We start from the raw sequence: 19652 nt of genomic DNA, 5'->3' as shown, positions 1-19652 counted from the left end.
CTGTCATTTTTTAATGACACACACACACACACACACCCACCCACCCACACCCACACCCACACCCACACCCACACGCACGCGCACACACGCGCACACACACACACACACACACCTGGTAGCAGTGGTGTAATTGCTGCTGTCTAGCTGCTGTTTGGGCGTGCTGCAAGGAGCCGTATATTCTATCCTTTCATCTCTCTGTCCTGTCATTATTTTTAACCCCTACATCATCCAGGTCTTTTTCTTCTGCTCGTGTTCCTGCCCACGTTTCCATCTCTGGTCACTAATAATCACTACAGTAGCAACTATTGCTGTCGTCATGGTTACAGATTACCTGGCAGACACGAGCCGCCCTACCCTTCGTCACTGGAGGAATGTGGTTAACTGAGTCCTGTGACAGTTTGACAGCCCTTTCCTGAGCATTTAAGAAGCTTCTGCACTGCAATGTGTGATGCAAATCAGTTTCAAAAGGGAAAGTTCACTCAAAACGAAAGTTCAGTCACAATTTACTCACCCTTTTGTGAGCATTACGGCCCATGGACACTGTATGCTGTCACTGTATGGAACAGAGCAGCTCAGAAGTTCTTCAAAACATCATCTTCTGTGTTACACGGAAGAAAGTCACACAGGTTTGGAACAACATGCGTTAAATAAATGATGACACAACTGTCTTTTTCGGATGAACTATTCATTTAACTTTAAATCACAGAGGTGTGTCCTGTAATCACCTGATGGGCACGTGCATTGAGACAGAAACATCTTCCTGCAGTGACTACTTCCTCGAAACAATAAGTTTCGTCTGTCACAGTTCTTCACATGTTCATGTGAGTCCAGAAACTCACTGTGGGTCAGATGAAATGAAAAACCACCTAAAAAAACTTGTCAATTTATTGCCTTAACTTATAAAACATTGATAAAAGACTTTTTTTATTTGACAACTCGTTTTTCTTAACTGAACTACAAAATTCAATGCATATTAAAAAATTTAAGTTTCTACTAAAACTGGCACAAAATGCTTGTGTGTGTGTGTGGCATCAATTACCACACCAAATAACAGACCTGTTTACAGTGGCCTGTTGTTAAAGCAATACTTATTATGGCACACACACACACACACACACACACACACAACACACACAATAGTTACTGAAAGACTGAGAAAGAATGAAGACACACACCTCTAATGGCTATAACTAAGGGGTTTTCCACCTGTGAAGGCATCTTACATAGAAACCTTCCATCTTCATGTTTCCCCCCTGACATCAGCCTCGCTGCAATGCTTTTATTCAGCAATGTTAATAAGATGTTTTCTAAATGTTGACTTCCAGGTTATTAAAGGAATTCAGCTTATATGTAGGCACACAGAGAGAGAAAAAATATCTTGCACAACCCCACTCTTACGAATGCACGCACACACAGAGGGATGAAAATGATGGGCTCAGAGGTATTTGAGATGTCTGGAGAATGTAAGTGACACTGGAGGATGGAGAACAGAACAGTGACAGCTTGTTCTGAGTCTGTGTCCTGTTAAGACACTCAAAATGTATATTTTTATCCAAATTTGACTACATCAGTACTCAACCTCCAGGCTAAACAGTCATCATGGAGCATGCTAGAAATTTGATTTCCTTGACAAACTGAAAGACTCTTAAGCAAAATTCATTTTCACCATTCACTAGTTCACCATTGGTATTCATTTTCTAAAGGGATTAAAAAATGTTAGCAAGAAAATGTTATATTTTACCCAGAAAAGCTCTAAATCCATAAAGTAGCATCAGCCACAATGGGAAATTAGCAATGGTCAAAATAAATGAGAAATGGGGGGGGGAAAGGATTTAATTTCTCAGAGGATGCCAGAATTAGCCGAAAAACAGTCAATTATTATTATTTTTAAATTGTTTCTGATATTGTAAATGTACTATAAAGTAAAGCTCAACACAAATACAAAGTGTGAATTTAGTCTTAATGAAATATTTCAGTACAAATATGCTACATTGAGGAGATTACAAAAATCACACAAAAGCAACTTTGACTCACTATAGAACATGAACGTCATTTTCCAGAAGTCAAGAGAAAACAAATGCAAAGGACCTCAATTTGGTCATCAGAAAATACCTAACCTACCATCTACATAACTTAATGACTATAGTCAATGCAGCTATGACACATTTGAAACTAAAAGGGTTTTTTCCCTCTAAAAAACACAACACTAAAGAATTGATTTCACCATAACACAAAGTTTGTATTTTGTGTTTGTGTAAAAATGACAGTTTAACACAAACTTCAGAAAGAGGAAGTCAAGATACATGACCGCACAGGGGCACACACTTCTGGAGAAATACTACACTGTTTATTCTCTGTGTTTTAGAGTATCAGAGCTGAGAGGTATGAGATTTATGTTGCATCTGCTGTGTCAAACTGAACATGCATGAACTAGCCCAAAAAAATCTCAGTAGCATGCTGTTGAAGCCACTAGTTGTGTCACGGGCAAAAACACTTACTTCACTGAAGTGCCAGTAAGAGTGTGCTTTACTATACAGTTCAACTATTACCCCATCTGACATTCACTGCTTAAAAATATCTACTCAGCACAGCTAGAGCACTAGAAGACCAAACGGAATATATTATATATATATACACACACACACACACACACACACATATACATATACACACTATATACTAAATTAAATGTACACTTTTTGGTTAAACCGAACCTATTTTTTCCAAACAAAAACAATGCTAATAAAAAAAAAGGGCTTTTGCTTGCATATTGTTAGGCATCTTGGTGAGCTGTAGGATCTTTCTGCTTTGAACATTAATGCATTGACATTTTTCACATATTTAAGATCATGTGTCTTGCCAAACCACATTACACATTACACACACTTCCTGCAATTTAAAATGCCTTTTCTAAACCCAAGTAAATATCTCATGTTTTTATTGGGCTTTGTGAAAGTGTGTTTAACTTAAGAAAACCCATCCAATATATTATATATATCCATATATTCATGTATAATTGCTCAACATACACTGCCATTTACATGCATACACAGCAGAGTAAGGACAACTGGATTGCGGAGGACTGGGAGAAGGGAGGATTGGGAGCAACCCATCATAGTGAGTTTCCCAAGTGCAGACAGTAAATAAGTACAAAGAGTAAAATAAGATGACAGTAACATCAACAAAGTGATAACAGGGACAGTGCGAGAGTCTGCGGACACTTCACTCAAAAATGAATCTTCTGTCATCATTTACTCACCCTCATGTGGTTTCAAACCTGTATGACTTACTTTCTTCCACAGAACACAACAGATGATATTTTGATATTTGATATTTTGTATATATCAACACTGTATAAAAGTATAAAACAACACTGAACAACACTTAAGCTGGGAACATACTACATGACTGTGCGTGGTGTCTAGATTCTAGTCTTAGAATATAAGAACCAGCTGTTGCCAGTCGTCCTCACAAAGATTTTTCTAAAAAAAAATTTGTTTAATATTTGCGACTGACGCCGCAGACTGGAGATTAGGGGTCTAACGATTCACTTGTTTTCTCGATGCATCGATTACAAATCCTGATGATGCATATGCATTGATCTTGAAACATGTTTTTTTGAATCGTGAATCGTTAATTTTGGTTAATAGTTGATGTAAAATGCTAAGAATCAGGTTAATTGCGATTCGATAGCAATTCAGTACTTTAAAATATATAAACATTAAATTACTACATGCGTGAAAGTGCGTGATATTCTAGGGTAGTCTCTGCATGTAAGCAATAGTATGTTTAATGGAACACTTTAATAAGTTTGTGTAGCCATTAACACTATCCTACAGTATAGTTAACATGAACTAATACTTTTAAAGCCTTTTAAAATTTTGGCTTATGTAAATTTCTACAAATGCCAATTTTTATGCTATTAAAATAAAGTTATGTGGCATCATTAAGAACTAACATGAACTAACACTAACAATGGACAAAAGGTTGTTTTTTGCCATAACTCTCTGACCTCCTGAAGGTCGCTGAGTAATTCGCACCCTGACTAAGACACATTGGGGGAAGCATTTCAATAACCCTATGAATGCATATAAAAATGCAGAATCGAATCGAATTAATCGAATCGTATCGAATTTTAATGTGAATCGTCTCGAATCGAATCGTTCTGAATTTGTAAAAATAGTTCTTGAATCGAATCGAACACCTATGAATCGTGAATCGAATTCGATTCACTGTCTACCAAAGATTCACAGCCCTAGTGGAGATGCATTCCCTGTCAAACATCATTCATCTTTGTTTTTCTAATTTTGACATGCACATCTTTTTGAGGTTTTATTTATATTATTTCATAAGTTAACATTTTAAGTTAATGGGCTACTAATTTTGTTCTGCAGACAAAAAAAAAAAAAAAAAAAAAGTGAAACTGCATTCTGTAAAAATTCAGAATAAGCAGTGATTTCTTTCATTTAAAAAAATAATAGGCCTATTAAGTTTTCCTTTATTTTGATCTGGAGTCTATGTTAAAAAGTAAAAGTTAAACTGAAAAAATAAAATGGTAGCTTATGTAGGGTATATAACTGCACTTGTTTTGGAATATGTATTAATTTAAATAGCCTAAAATGACATTTGTAAATAAAATATTTTTTATATCAGCTATTCAATTTAATTATATCTAATATATATGAGGAAATATGATAAGGAAATACAGTGCCTTGGACAGTCCTGTTGACAGTCCGTATAAATAGCATATTGGGAGCATTGTACATTTACTGTAGACTGATAAAATGAAAATTAAAATATAAAAAACACATTTTAAATGACTTACATTTCAGAATAAATAAAACAGTATCTTATTTTGTTCTAACAAAAAAAAAAAAATAGCCTAGCGTTTTTGCTCAGAATGAACCAATTCATTTTTAATTCCTGATTTGAGAATAACAGTCTACATTATTGCTTGATTATAGGTTTAAAAAAAAAAAAAAAAAAAAAGTACTAGAAAATGTAATTAATAAATTGTAATTAATGAAATTAATCAGGAAAGACACAATGAAATGCGTCTACTCAGGTGACAATGGCAACATAACAGCACATTATGTTTAAGGTTTCATAAATAAGTGTTGTCCGCAGGGTTTATCCAGTCTTTTTCTGCACAAATTGCAATGCAAACAGCCTAGTGGCAGTAGCGGCAGCTGTCTGTTGAGATTCTTGTTTGTTTCTTTACAAGATCTCGCACAGTTATGTTCGACAGAATGTCGTGACTCACCAGTCGTAAAGTGTTGTGACTCAATCATTAGGTTTGTGCACTTCTCTGAATGTCAAAGACTAAAATTTGCTCCAGTCGATGGAAACAGTCTTGTGTTGAGTTCAGTCTTAAGGCCGGAACACACCAAGCCGATGATTGGCCATGAAAGAGAGCAAGTAAGTCAAGACGGCACAGACAGAAGGCTGGTCTAATGTTATGTTATCCTACCCAAGCATATCCAAATGCGAATATTTTCATAACAACATGAGCTGCTTAAAATTAAGAAAGTTATCAACATAACTGATATTCAAGCAAGCGCTGCTTTGTTTAGGTTTCGTATATCTGCATATATCTCATATCCTTGTTTCTCCTTTTGAATGACAAATATAGACTATTCCACTAGCTCTTTCAAGTTGGCTTGGTGTGTCCCAGGCTTTAGAATGTTTCAGCTGGTCTAGTGCTGGACGATTATGACCAAAAATCAAAACCTAGATTAATTGAACATTTTACCTCGATTATGATTCATGAACGATTATTTTGTTTTGTTTTTTGTTTTGTTTTTTTGGGCCCTCATAGTTCACTTACAAAGTTTGTACTGTAAATTTGCTTGACTATTAAAAGGTGGGATATTTTTTCCTTTTGAAAGAGTGACATGACATAACAGCTCACTTTCAGCAGTTATTTTATCTATGGTTCGTAACATTTCTTACAGATTTCTGCTCGTTGTAAATCAGATAAAGATAAATTAGCACAGTACCAGTACATAATGTGAGCGATTACGTGTGTGAATTAGTCATACCGTCTCTCTATCAATTGTAAAGCTGTGGGTTGTAAATAATTACTTAAAAAGTAGAAAAATATATGGTATAATAACTTTTGAGTTTCTAAGCTACTTTAGGTGATAAATCACAGGACAGCGCTGACAACTAGTTTCTGCGTTCCTGTCTGTGCGCGCGATCTTCACGTTTTGTGCAGCTACTGTTTGTATGAGTGTTCGTGCCACAATGCAGCTGCGCGAGCATGGTAGCTTGATATAATAATACACATCCGATCATCATTGCTTGAATGTCCAAACCTTAAAACACATTCAACTGACAAAGTTTAGTGAAGATGCAAGGCTCAACGCTCACGCCGTCTCTGTGTGTTGGTTGCGTTCACCTGCTGTTGACTTGATGGGGCGGAGTCATGTGGCTACACACGCGGTAATATGTTTTTAAGTGAGAAGTATTAACAGGATTAAAAAAACGAAATAACTGACATAGGAAAATTACGTCGGATAGAGGTTCTGAATTTCGGCTTTGATTACTTTTCGATTAATCATCCAGCCCTAAGCTGGTCCAAAGCTTTAATTTCATCGTATGGAAAAAATATCTTCATATTTCAAACTATTTTCTTTTATGTTCCACAGAATAAAGAAATGCATACATGATTGTAAAAATTGACAATTTTTGGGCTGAACTGTCCCATAACTCTACATCTGGGTGGAGAGAAATAAAGTGTAAAATGTAATGGTTCATTTACATGTAAGAACAGCCAAAGAGATCACGACTGATGATATTCATAAAAATCTCATTTGAAGTACATTATCTCAATCTGATAAATTGTATGTGAAAGTATGTATGTGCTGGTGTTTCTGTGATAATGCTGTTTTTGAGTTTCTACCCCTTCACATACACACATATCTATCATCTATACCGCTACACTAATCACCCTTATTTCAGATGGCTGTTCACCACCTAAACTGGGCTATTTGTCACTTACACTGTAACACTGTGTCCTAACCAGACGCGATGCGATAACATTCTAGCGACGAGCAATTTGACTGTCCACACTATGCGACGCGACAATGAGAAGTGATAAAATCAATCAAAAACCACAGCCAATCAGAAGAGAGTGTGGGCGGGCTCTCTCGACAAGAGCACAGCAGACACAATGAAATGGGCAAGTACATAGTAAAATGAATAAATATTACACCATTTAAACATTATTTAAAGCACATACCGAGTGACTGAACCAATCTTTGTTATAGAATACACTTGTTTGTTCGCATTGAGTTGACAGTTTGAACGTTCTTCTGCCCATTTATTTATTTTCAAGATCTGAGGCCAGTGTTGTTATCATTACAGCTAAAAAGCTGGGAACACAGATTGATATTCAAACTCACATTAGACGCTTTTAACATTAAATAAATCACAAACAGTACCTGATATTATCATTGCCATACTTTGTGTTGCTGTTTCAGCCGCGACGTCGCAGAGAAATAGAAACCGTTTCTAAAATAGAATATTTGCGTGTCGCCGTTGCGGCGTTGCGTCGCGTCTGGTTAGGACACGGTGTTAGTGTGATGTGATTATGTATGTCTACTAGAGTTTGTGTTTGAGCACTTGTCAAGGCGCCATTGAATTCTCTGCCTGGGACTTTATAAATCTGTGTTTGTGTCTGTGTGTGAAGAATTTCTGTGCATCTCTGTGTAATGACTGAGAGGGAGAGGTGGGGAGAAGAACATGTTTACCTCTTCAGGGTGACTGACACTGGGGTAGAAAACCTTTTAAACCCAAGCACACTCACAAACACACTGCTTATCGGCAGAATTTCACTGAGATTTAAGAATTACATTTTTATCCACGCTGATATTCTCCAGCTCCTGTTACTCCTAAAGCTCCGGGTCACCATTTCCGCCTGTTTCTGTTGCTTAGAGCTCTGTTGGAATGCACATGCACAGCTAATTATGTATACTTTTGATACTTTGGTTTCAAAATCTCATGTAAATGGGGCTTTCTTGTATCATCGGGATTTTATAAACTGATTTATCAGCAATACATTGTTCATGCAATCACACTTTACAACATTTCACATTACACCCTGAGTTTACAAAAAGATGGGGAATAAAAAGAAGAATGTGTGTAATGGAGAACTGGATCGCTGATTTATCCACACTGTTTTGCAATGACAGTGACACATTTAGTTCTTCTGAAGCAGTGACACAACCTTGTAAAAAATGACTTGTATCCCATCCTATTTCACTGCAATCACACACACAAACACCTGCAGGCACACATGCACTATTACCTTGCTGCAGGGATTTATTTAAATAAAGATAATTAGAACCACAACAGAGGAACTGGTGTCGCATCAAACACATACACTGAGGAAAACCGCCCTGACCCAGCATGAAGACCATGCCTGAGCAAGCCCCCCGATACGATGCATCTATACTTCTGTAAAATGTTTTTAAAAAGATCAACCTAAGGGTAACCTGACCGGAATTACCAGTGTTTGTGAGAGCGAGTACGTGAGAAGAGGGGAGGATCACAGGCGGCTCGGGCAGAAAAGATACATGAGACACTGTATATGCGTGTGTGTGTGTGTGTGTATGTGTGTGTGTCTGTGAATGTGTGTCAAAAAGCAGCTGAAGGTATGCACCAGATTTCAGACAGGTGCAAATGACGCAACCACAGTAATCACTAACACGTACGTACAGCAGCTCTCTCTTACTTTAAAATTTCCATGTCTTCTTAAGTGTCCTTATAGGCTTAAATAAAAACACTATCATGCATTATGCACAGAACATTGATGTTTGACATCAATCAGCCTGCATGGCCTAAACCAGGGGGCCTCAGCAAACATTCATAGGGGCCTCAAGATGACTTAAAATTATTTAAAATTTGCTAAAAGAACTAATTCTTATTTTAATTCACTCCCTGAACAAATATTTTCTTTTTATTTAAAGAACCAGGATTCACGTGGTCTTGAAAAACCTGGGGATATATGGCAGCCTAATTTTAAAAGGCTGATTTATAGACCTGGAAAAGTAAATTAATAAAATCTTATCACTTTATAGCTATTTGATACATTCTATAAATACAAAAGGAACACCCTCTGAAATTTTTATCGGGTAGAAATTGAGTAAAAAAAAATAAAAATCATCTTTATGCAGTAATTCACAAACAACTTGAAAAGTCACAGGACCTTTGAATATTGTTATGGAAAATGGGGGGCCTTGGAGTCAAAAAGTTTGAGAACCACTGGTCTAGAGCTTTCTGTGAAAGCATAACATGGATCAAACACGTCAAACAAACAACCCAACGTAATAATTTCAAATAGTAATTCAAAAAAGCTGACTGGACTACTAGAAACTTTGTTTCCATTTTTCAGGGTTAACTTAGGTATCTGCTTACAGGGACTCTTGAGGTGTGTGCTCATATTCAAGGCCTGTTTTGCAGATGTCATTCTTCCTATACAACAGATAATAGGCCTGAAAAGTACAATGCTTGAGTTATTATCTCTCTGTTAACTGAGAAACACTCCCCATGACCTCAAGCGCACACACAAACACACAGCAGATCAGATCTCGCATCGTGTGAGGGGGGATTAGAAGAGTTCACACATGCTATGTGGCGCCTGTCTAAAAAGTGTGGTTTCAAAGAAGGAAAAACTATTTGAATGGATGATCCACATCCACACACACAGAAAAAAAACAATCAAGAACATTCTTCCGAATGAACTTTATATTAATACACACAATAGGAGTTTCTATCCTCTCCTTTTCTGTCCTATTATCCTTTGCACTCCCGTTCTTATCCTCTTCCCTTCCCGTCTGTTCCTCTCCACTCCTTTCCAACCCTGTTATCCTCCCCTCTCCCCTCTTATCCTCCCTCTCCTACACCTTTCCGTTCTGAACTTCCCTCTTGTCTTCTCCTCTCGCTCCCATTTTAACAGTGTAATTTGGATCTGGGGCAAAAGCCCTGCGGTACCTGAAATAAGGCCACTCTCTAGGAGACCAGCACAGGTCTCTGTGTCTCTCTCTCTCACGCACAGGCATAAAAATAAATCATTGTAGGCCTATTTTCTCATCTGCACCATCTTTGGTGCAGAGAGAGAGATAAGAGGAAAGTTGTTCATTACTATAGCTAAATTCATCAGCATCTGCAGAGGACAGATTTATTGTTGGACAAATAAAACCACCATTGAAGTGATTTTCATACTTTTCTTATAATGTTGCTTTAACAGCAAATACTACAGTGCTAACATATGGATCAATACATCACAAAGATGATTTATCAAAACAGTTTAGAACAACGTTTAATATTCATGAGTTAACCCTTCACCACACATGTGCACCACCAAACTTTAAAATAAGTGACGCCCATGATGATGGGGTTCAGTCTGTCAAGGGAAATGTCTTCCAGTTAGATCTGGATGAAGTCATATGAACTTTTTGATTGTGACATTCAAGGCTGTTGACTGTCTCAGGGGATTCATAATGTTTAAGTGGCTCAAAAGACAAAAGGCAAGTTATTTGACATGGTTTAAAGGTTAGCTGAGAGGCTGAGCTACTCTTTCACAGATGCATCTGAGAAAGAAAAAAAAAAAAAGAGAGAATATGAGGTATGAGCTAAGAACAAACAGTCTTACCTTGCAGCTGTTTGAAACGGCCTTCCAGGATGTTGGAATATTGCACCTGGTTTACAAAGGCAGCTGACGAGAGACATTGCTCAGGTTCGCGTGGATCAAAATCCATGTCTCTTCTCTTTCACTGTAACACTCACTCGCTTTCACTGTGAACCGTTTCTCCGATCCTCACTCTCAAACTTTCATCCAAAACAATCGATCACTCCACAAGAGTAAAGCCAGAAGTCATGAGTATGGCACATAAAATGTAAGGTTGAAAAATAAAAAGAGGAAAAAAAAAAAAAAAAAAAAAAAAAATGGCCAAATGTTAAACTTTCCTCAAAGAGTCCAAAAAGAAGTTGAGTTTAGAAACAGAAACTCTCCAGGTGTGTGCATGCATCCGAGCGTTTCAGTGCATGCTAAACCGCGCCATACTGCTTCATCCGTTTGAAAAAACACCGTCTTCCTTTAATTGACTCTCTCTCTTTTTCTGGCAAAAAAGGAAGCACCATGCAGTTGAAGCGAGAAAAAGGTACAAAATACTCTTCTTTCACCTCGTTCTCTGTTCTTCTCTTCTTCAAATGCACTTTTCTCTCAGTGCAAAACTCTTCTTGCTCTCTCTCTCGCACACACACACACACCTTGTTTGAGTAAGCTTGCAGAACTAGCTGCGCTCAGCTTCCTAAGTAAACAAAGCCTCCTACTCTCTCTCTCTCGAATTCTGAGCTTTGGCATTTGCATAAGGTGTGTGTGGGAGGAGCAAATCCCAGGCTGAGCGAGCAAGAAAGACAGACAGAGGGAGGGTGAGGGTATGGAGGTGTGGGCTAAACCATTTCTAAAGGTGGACTGGGGGTAGAAAAGTGGTCAAGAGATAGATGGTTTCACAGGAGAGATGGGCGTGTGGGACCAACCTCATGAGCTGATCAGATATACAGCAGAAACCATTGAAGAAAAGGAGTTTATTTTATGCCTGCCTGGATTTTCACGTTGTGTAATATTAAGTTTTAGTGAGTTTTATGGGTGTTAAGGGGTTGTAAGACCTTTGCCTTCAATTAATCATATCAAAAAGTCCCTCTCTCGCATTCTCAAGCACGTGCACAGATAAAACAAGACGTTAAGGCAGGAAGGAAGTACTTGAGAAAGACTCAACAAGTGAGCACTGCCTTTCTTCCTGTGCAAGTGTGTGCACCACCTCACACCCATGAACTGGCAATGCTGTTGGTGACAGAAAACTCATCTCATGATGTAATGCCTTCTAATAGATCAGAAAACAATCTATTCTATGCAAAGTGCAAATACATTATCAAAAAACTTGTTCCTGGAATTTCTACTCCTCACAAACACATACTCACACGTGCATTTCATGTGTGTGCAGATTTTACAAGAGGAAGTGGTGTAATGAAGACCAGTCCAGTGGCAGGTTGTGCTGATTAGCAAGTGTCACCAGCAGTGACCATCAAAGAGCAGAGGTCACAGGTCAAAGCATGGCCAGAAGCACTAGGCCAACAGTCAGCCAGTGTTTCAATGGAAGAGAGTATTTTATCAAAGCAAACTCTAAACCCACACAAAATGGAAGAAAGAGAAGGATAAAAACAGATAGTGAGAGGAAAAATGGACAAGGTATTATAGTGCTGCTAGACTGTGACATGAATTTGATCTTTTTTAATGTTACTGTAGTACTTGAAATAATTATATGAAATCAGGTTGCACTGGCAAAAAATGTGCCAGCTAACAACATAAATGGAAATAAAAATGGAAATGGAAGAACATTTCATTTTTAAGAATTTTCATAACCACTTGCTATACTGACGATCTATGGCTTGCGTTTAGCTGTAATAAAATGTGTTTGTTATACTGAGAATACTTGATGTATACGTGTGTGTTGTTTATATAGAGAGAAAAAAAAAAAAAGACAGCGTGAGAGAGGGACAGAGGAGGACAAAAAAGTCTGAGAACGGCTAAAGTTAACTGTGTATGGGTGTGAGAGACATGAGCGCTGGGCCTCTGAGACCCCTCCTCTGCTCTGTCCTTCAAGAGACATTCTAGCTCAGTATTTTCAGTTTCCCTTCCCCTGTCAACGCTTTAAGGAATAAATGTTTTGCCTGGTGTTATTGTGATTGATATGGTGCTTCACATGCTGGGTTTGATGCATCAAGACAACAGAGTGAATTAAACTCCTCTCAAATGACACACTATAGACCAGCAGGTGCTGTTATGAATTCTATTAAGCCTCATGTTACTCAGTTTATTTCCAGCCATTAATTACTTTATTTATGAAACATTTTACCCTAGATATTCCCAAAGGGAGGTTTGTTATATTTAGCCAACTCCTGTGGACAATTTTCTTAGTCCCACTACTATATATGTACACTCAATGAAGTTAGAATCTGCAGCTTTGAGCACATCTTTTAAAAGCATGTATAAATTGATTCATTATTGTGAAAGAGCATGACAATGACTGGCTTTAACACATCCATTGTCAGCAGAAAGAAAACATGTAAGAGATACAGCAGGTCATAAATATGACATTAGAAAATCCCTGGAGATAAGAGAGAATGAGGGGGCGTCACAGGGTGAATAAAAGCACTAGAAGAATGTGGATATCAAGTCACTGCTTGTCAAAAGATGGTATCTTACTGCACTATAACACACATCAACTACTGTGTTATGCACTGATGTCCATTGTGTAGAATGCCTTTTCAACAATGTAAAGCCAAGCCATTCTACAAACATACACTTCAAACTGTTTTATTATTATAACTATAATATTATGCATACAGGTCTCTAAGATTACTGATAAGAGCATGCGTTCAAGGTGTGTTGTTTTTTTTTTTTGTTTGTTTTTTTACATTGCCTTATGCCACCCCCTACTGGACACAATCACATGATGCAACCTGTTGAAAACTAGCAGATAAAGAAGAAAGCATGCAAACAAACAAAAACACAAACACAGGAAGCACATGGGTGCAAAAACCAAACCTCAACTCACACACATTGGAATAAAAAAATGAAACTGACCTGCGAGAGCTTTGATGCGGGAACGTTCGAACAGACGTGCAGAACTATTCTCATTATCCCACTCTGTTTCAGCTGCGATGTCCCAGCGGTTGTTGATGTCGTTGTACTGCTGCTGGATCTCGACGCTGTCGAAATCAGTCGGTGAGATGGTGCTCATGGTCACAGCTGGAAACTCAACAGCTGCCCTGAAAATCAGAGAAGCACAAAATAAGACAATGACAAACAAACTCTTTATTAGTGAATGTGACAGAGGAAAGATGGAGGATAGGATATTAGTCACATCTGCATCACAGTTGCTGCACATTTGGCTGCAAAGCCTTATGCTGGACAAGGTGGGTCAAAACATTATAATATTAAAATATATTTATAACAAAAAATAATGTATAAACTATGTTCAAATATGGCTGAAGAAAAAAAAAAAAAAAAAAAAAAAAAAAAAAAAAGGTCAGCAGCAGACAGTAAGCGGATGAGGTTAGTCCAGCCTGGTACAGCAAAACTGGGCCCACCTGTGGCCTGTTGCATGAAGCCGGTTTAAGATGCTACCCAGGTAAGTTTGAGCAAACTCTAGTTTTTCAGGCTCAAGAAGGTGGATTGATTTTTAGCGGGGTTCATCGCCATGGTGGACATACGCTACACAGCTAACCTGCTCCAGAGGTTATTCTGGTTTTATTCTGGGTTAGAGATCGCAAACCAAAACTGGACCAATCAGCTGTGAGTAAAGTGACATATCTGATTCAATAATGCCACACCCCCTGTATCTCTCACTCCAAATTAAAGCAGTTTAGAGTGAAAGAATTTTACAGCTAATTATTTATATTAGATTATAATTATGTATAATTCATATAATTATTATATTAACTGACAATAAATATTAAAGTTTGCTTTTAAATTAATAAATACAAGCTTTAATATATAAAACTTTTAAACCGATTAAACTTGCATTGATATAGTCAGATATTTTTTTTGTTTCAGCTGCCTTCTCCAACGTTTGCTGCAGCAGCAGTACTTATGCCTGACATTAGAACAGGGGCCAGAATTAACAAAGGCCAAATGGAAACAAAGAGCTTTGCTAAATAAGTCATTTTTTCATTTAAAACAAATTTATTCTAGCCCTCACTGATATTAAATAAATAGCTTATTTTTTAAATAAATATAAAATGTTCTTAATTGACCCATTTTTGGCAGATATGGCAAAAGTTCATTTTGGACCCTGCATGTGACCTTTGTGCTGCTGAAATGTTATGGCACAACAAAATATTACAAAATGCAACAAACTTTTTTTTTTCCATCGAGGAAAAAAAGCACAAAACAATTCTTAGTGCAGGAAGAAATAGTTAACATGAAGATAAGCTAAGATTAATTCAAACCTAAACCAAAACACAGATTAAATGAAATCCCTCATGCCCTCCTTCAGACTGAGCAATCCCTCGTGCTAATCCCACCACAAAGATGAGTTCTTAGAATCTAGAGATTCTGGAAGGAAAAAGAGAATTGCCTGTAGCGCAGAGTTTATCCCATAATTGTTTCAGGGCATTACAAACCTCCAGGGCCAGAAGATGAGGTAAAATGTGCATCCCTCATACACTGCTCTTTCTTTCTCTGTTTTGCACTGAAACATACGCCTAGACTGTACTGTACCTAGGACACTAGACTCTCTCTGAGATAGTATGCATAGCCTAGTGAAGAAAAAAAAACAATACCAAAACTTATTTAAAATACATTTATTTCATACTAAGTATACTATAAAATACATTACCATATTTACTGACATAATGCTTAAGACTTATTGGTATAAATATTATAATTAAACTTTATTTAGAGTACATATCCCTTTGTTTCAGCAAATTCAGAGCATCAGTGCAACTTCAGATGAAGTTGATGGCTCCAAACCTAGTGAGCATTTTAAGAAAGCAAAGAAAGACACGCCAAAATTATTGCTTTTTTCTAAGAAACATTTAAAATTTTAAGGCAGCATTGCATGTATCCTTTGCAGAGAATGCAATACCATAATGCAGTCTGACAAGCTTAGTGGGGGAAAAAAAAAAATCTACCCAAGATGACAAAGTGGGAGCAATGTTGATTATAAAATAATCATTTAACTGGATTTCTGTAAATATGTAATTTTACGATTGAAGTATTGTATTTTTAGCTTACCAACATGCTAAAACCAACTCCAAACAATTAAGTTTGGAGTCTCCTGTTTACTTCTGTGTGCTATCTGTAGGTTGTTTTTGTATGTCCCCTATGTAGAACATTTCTAAATCAGTCCCTTATAAGGTTTTACTTCATTTCAGCTACCTTAGATGTTGGCAGTAGACAGCAAGGCACCTCAATAGGTGGAACAGAGCCAGCGTGTGCATCCTTTCATGGTAATGTACCTCAAATGCAGTGATTTATGAGGTCTTTGTGCATGGCTGTATGGTGATCGGTGTGGTGGCCTGAATCAGTGTGAGCAAGCATGTGTCTATGTGTCTGTTCTCTCCCAGCAGGGTCCAGCTTTAATCCACTCGCCTCACCCTGAGCATCACTTCACCGACAGCTCCATCAGTCTTAAGGGGAGCAGGAAGGGTGGGGGGCTGGACTCTAGAGGATACAAAAGGCCTTCCAGGGACACACAAACAAAAGGAACCCCAGGTGCTCATGATGGTTAAATTTGGATTTATTGATGACCTTATGAGGGATCAGATTTACAGTGTATTACAGTTATTTATATCATGTGAAATTATAGACCTGTTTTCATGTAGTTAATTGGTGCAATCCAGTAAGAATCTAGACAAATTAGCAAATATGACTCTGAACTGAGATTTATGAAAAAGACTGCTAAAATGAAAGGTGCTCTTTGACTGCTTTAATAGTATTCAGTGTTTGATAGTGATTTTTTTTCCTGTGTAGGTTGACTTGGCAGGAGTGTTTGGGAAATCTGTAGGTGCCATAACTATACACTGCAGCTTTAAGAATACTGACTACATATGTGGGTGTCACCATCAAGATTGTCTTCATACGAACATATACATAGTGAAAACACACACTGAATCAATCAAACTCAAGGGTTAAACAAGTAAAAGATATAGATGGACAGACTTGATGGACGGACAGACAGACAGAGTGTATATGTTGCATCATTATATGGTCTGAGAAGACAGAAAACAAGTATATTTCTGTGATACAGCTCAATGAATGTGTGTGAGCGGTAGTTTGTGTGCATGTGGCACACACAGCAAGATAAACCCATATTTTGGAGGGATCTCAAGCCAAACAAAGAAAGAAGGAGGGCTGTTTCAAATCCCATTAGCGTGTAGAATAAGGAAGTGCTGAAAATAGAGACTGGACATAGAGCAGTTATCCTGGATTACACCCACACACTCCTCTAGCGCCTCAGTTACTGACACAACACACACACACACTCTCTCCTGTCAAATATCTATCAGCCATGTTACTAAAATCAGCATTTTGATTTGCTCAGCTCTCAGCAGCAGTTTCATAACACCAGTGACAGATGCTTCATATCACTGTGTTTCAATGAAACAGGGTTTCATGCATTGTTTTAGGTTGTTCATAATTTACACCTAGTTGCACTTTATGACCATAAAAATGATTGTACAGCAAATTTAACAAATTGTGGAGCATATTTTAACGTATTTTGTCTTAAGTGTGAAACCCTGTCTGACAGAGTCTTTGATGAGTATTAGTATTTCAGATTTTTCCTTTCTGTATTTCAGTTACCCGATTCATAAATGATGAGCTAATTTATAACAACTTTATTTTTTTCAGACATAATAAAGTTTCAGTTATATCTTGGCAAATCCTTGCAGAATGTAAAACACTTCCTCTTTTCTGTTTCCCTTGTAGCTCTATTCATCAAAGCATTCATACCATTACTCAAATGGAAATTTAAGCAATAGTTCAATCAAAAATGAACATTCCAATATAAAACACTTCCTCTTCTGGAACATGAACATTCCAATCTCATACTGATCCAAACCTCTATCTTTCTACTGTGAAGCACACAATGAGATCTTAGGCAGAATGTCCAAGCTGCATTTTCCACAATGAAAATTTAAGGTGATTTATACTGCAAAGATCCAAAAAGAACAAAAAGCACCATACGAAAGACTTTTGTTGGTCATTAAAATGAGCCAAGCCCAAGCCTGTACCGCACCATGATATACAGTTCCCTGTCCCAGGACAGAAATGGTGGGCCAGTCAACCATGTGTTTGTACCTCTAATGAACATATTACGTGCATGCATATACCCAAACATGCACACACACAGAAACTCCCCTGAGGACAGGGACTCAGGTGCAGCCCTTCCAGACACAAAGCAGGTCCCTCCTTCCAAATCTCTTTAACCCGCTCTAGTGTACATCTCCAAAAAGCTGCCTTAAGGGTGCTGAGGAGTGTTAAAATCTGAAGAGTGTTATAATCCCAATCTGGTAGGGGCACTGTAACAGCAGGTCAGACACACCCATCCCACTCCAGCCCTTGACACTGTGTGTCTGTGAAGAAAAGAGTAGAAGGGGATAAGTAGGATTGTATTAACGTTAAAAGATGGAATGAGGAAGAGAAATAAATCAATTTAAAAAAAGACACTAACCATGTCCTAAAAACCATGCCTTTTACACATCAATCACACTATCAGTCAGCTTGAGAGCACACAAACACACATTCGGCCTACACATACAGTACAGCCCATAGAAATTAAAACCAGTCACAAATGCAGCTACAAAAAATTAACTGATAAAAATCAATAATAATATATAATTTACTTTTATATTTTACTGTTATATTCTTATAAATCAACCATTTCAGTTATGCAAAACAGGTCACCTAACTGCAGGCTACTGTAATTGTTAAATGTCAAGTTCTTTATAGAGGGCAGTGCACACACATCAATCAAACAGTGCAAAAGAGAAAGGGAGCACAAAATTTGCAGTTAAACATTTTAAATTAACAGCTGAATCATGAAATCCTACATGCAACAAAAGTAAAGATATTTTATATGAACAGTATTTTTAATGGGACTGCTAAAAAATAAAGAAAATTATTTATTTATTTTGCACTGGTTTATTCAGAGTAGAATATGTATGCTTGCCTGCAGAACGTTCTGCCCTTTTGGTAATCTTTAGTTATTTAAATTGCTCTACTGCATTCAAACTATATCTTTTTTTACACCCAAAGTATAGCATACATTAATTATTATTATTATTATTATTATATATACTTCATTTTGCTTATTGTTTGGTGGAGAGCATTTGGCAAGATTTATCAGAGTACTTCTATCACAATAGCCATCAGCTCTAGTCACACAAGTATGCAAAAGACATCAATATGATATTAATATTCTGAAACGTATGACATCAGTGTGAGCACAAAACACACCTATTATATTTCTGAAAATATTTGCCACCATTAGCCACAAACAGATTCTTTTCATAGCGGCACTGTCAGGCCAAAACCTTGAATCTCCACATTACTATTGGTCACCCTTTATTATGTTTGTCGCTGGGTTTTGTTTTGTTTTTTTTTGTTTTTTTTAAACAAAAAGTATTTAAAAAAAAAAAAAAAAAAAAAGAGCTTGTGACTAAACCTTGTAACTCCATTGGATACTCAAACTGTCGGTCAAACCTCATTAACTCAACCCTGCCCATGCAGATTGGATTGTCTCTGCTGGTTTGCAGTGCAAGGGTAAATAAAGAACTGGTTCTTTAAATAAGTACAGCATTTTCTTTACTCAAGAAAAAATATAAAGGCTAATGTGTTATGTACACTGATGAGCCAAAACATTACAACCAGTCACAGGCAAAGAGAGTATCGTTGATCATCTCCTAACAGCGTCAAATTAAGGTCTGGGTAGATCAGATGGTAAGCAAACAATCAGTCCTCATAATCAATGTGTTGGATGCAGGAGAAATGGGCAGGAATAAAGATCTGATCGACTTTGACAAGGGCCATATTTTTATGGCAAGGCGACTGGGTCAGAATAGCTCTGAAGCGACAAGGC

At 37.4% G+C, this 19652-nt stretch overlaps 1 protein-coding gene and 1 long non-coding RNA gene across 8 annotated transcripts in view; one reads left to right on the top strand and one right to left on the bottom strand.

Moving 5' to 3' along the window:
• LOC127512256 (spectrin beta chain, non-erythrocytic 1) overlaps positions 1–19652 on the bottom strand; it is a 78331-nt gene that overhangs the window by 38213 nt on the left and 20466 nt on the right. For 2 of the 6 annotated variants that reach the window (XM_051892995.1, XM_051892997.1), the window contains exon 2: positions 13652–13836. In XM_051892995.1, coding sequence (XP_051748955.1) covers positions 13652–13836 — 185 coding nt within the window. Of the gene's footprint in view, positions 1–112; positions 376–511; positions 531–10657; positions 10898–13651; positions 13837–19652 lie in introns of those variants that run through there. The other 4 variants (XM_051892996.1, XM_051892998.1, XM_051893000.1 and 1 more) reach the window with 3 other exon arrangements.
• LOC127512272 (uncharacterized) lies at positions 11084–17454 on the top strand. 2 transcript variants are annotated; one of them, XR_007930165.1, is made up of 4 exons: positions 11084–11165; positions 13724–16020; positions 16141–16285; positions 16544–17454. It is a non-coding gene; the product is annotated as an uncharacterized LOC127512272 (long non-coding RNA). The 2 variants fall into 2 exon arrangements; XR_007930166.1 differs by having other exon boundaries at positions 16138–16285.

The sequence above is a fragment of the Ctenopharyngodon idella genome, chromosome 5, assembly GCF_019924925.1.
Source record: "Ctenopharyngodon idella isolate HZGC_01 chromosome 5, HZGC01, whole genome shotgun sequence".
Taxonomy (NCBI): Eukaryota; Metazoa; Chordata; class Actinopteri; order Cypriniformes; family Xenocyprididae; genus Ctenopharyngodon; species Ctenopharyngodon idella.
Note: the sequence above shows the minus strand (reverse complement) of the source record. Positions and strands in the feature narration are given on the sequence as shown.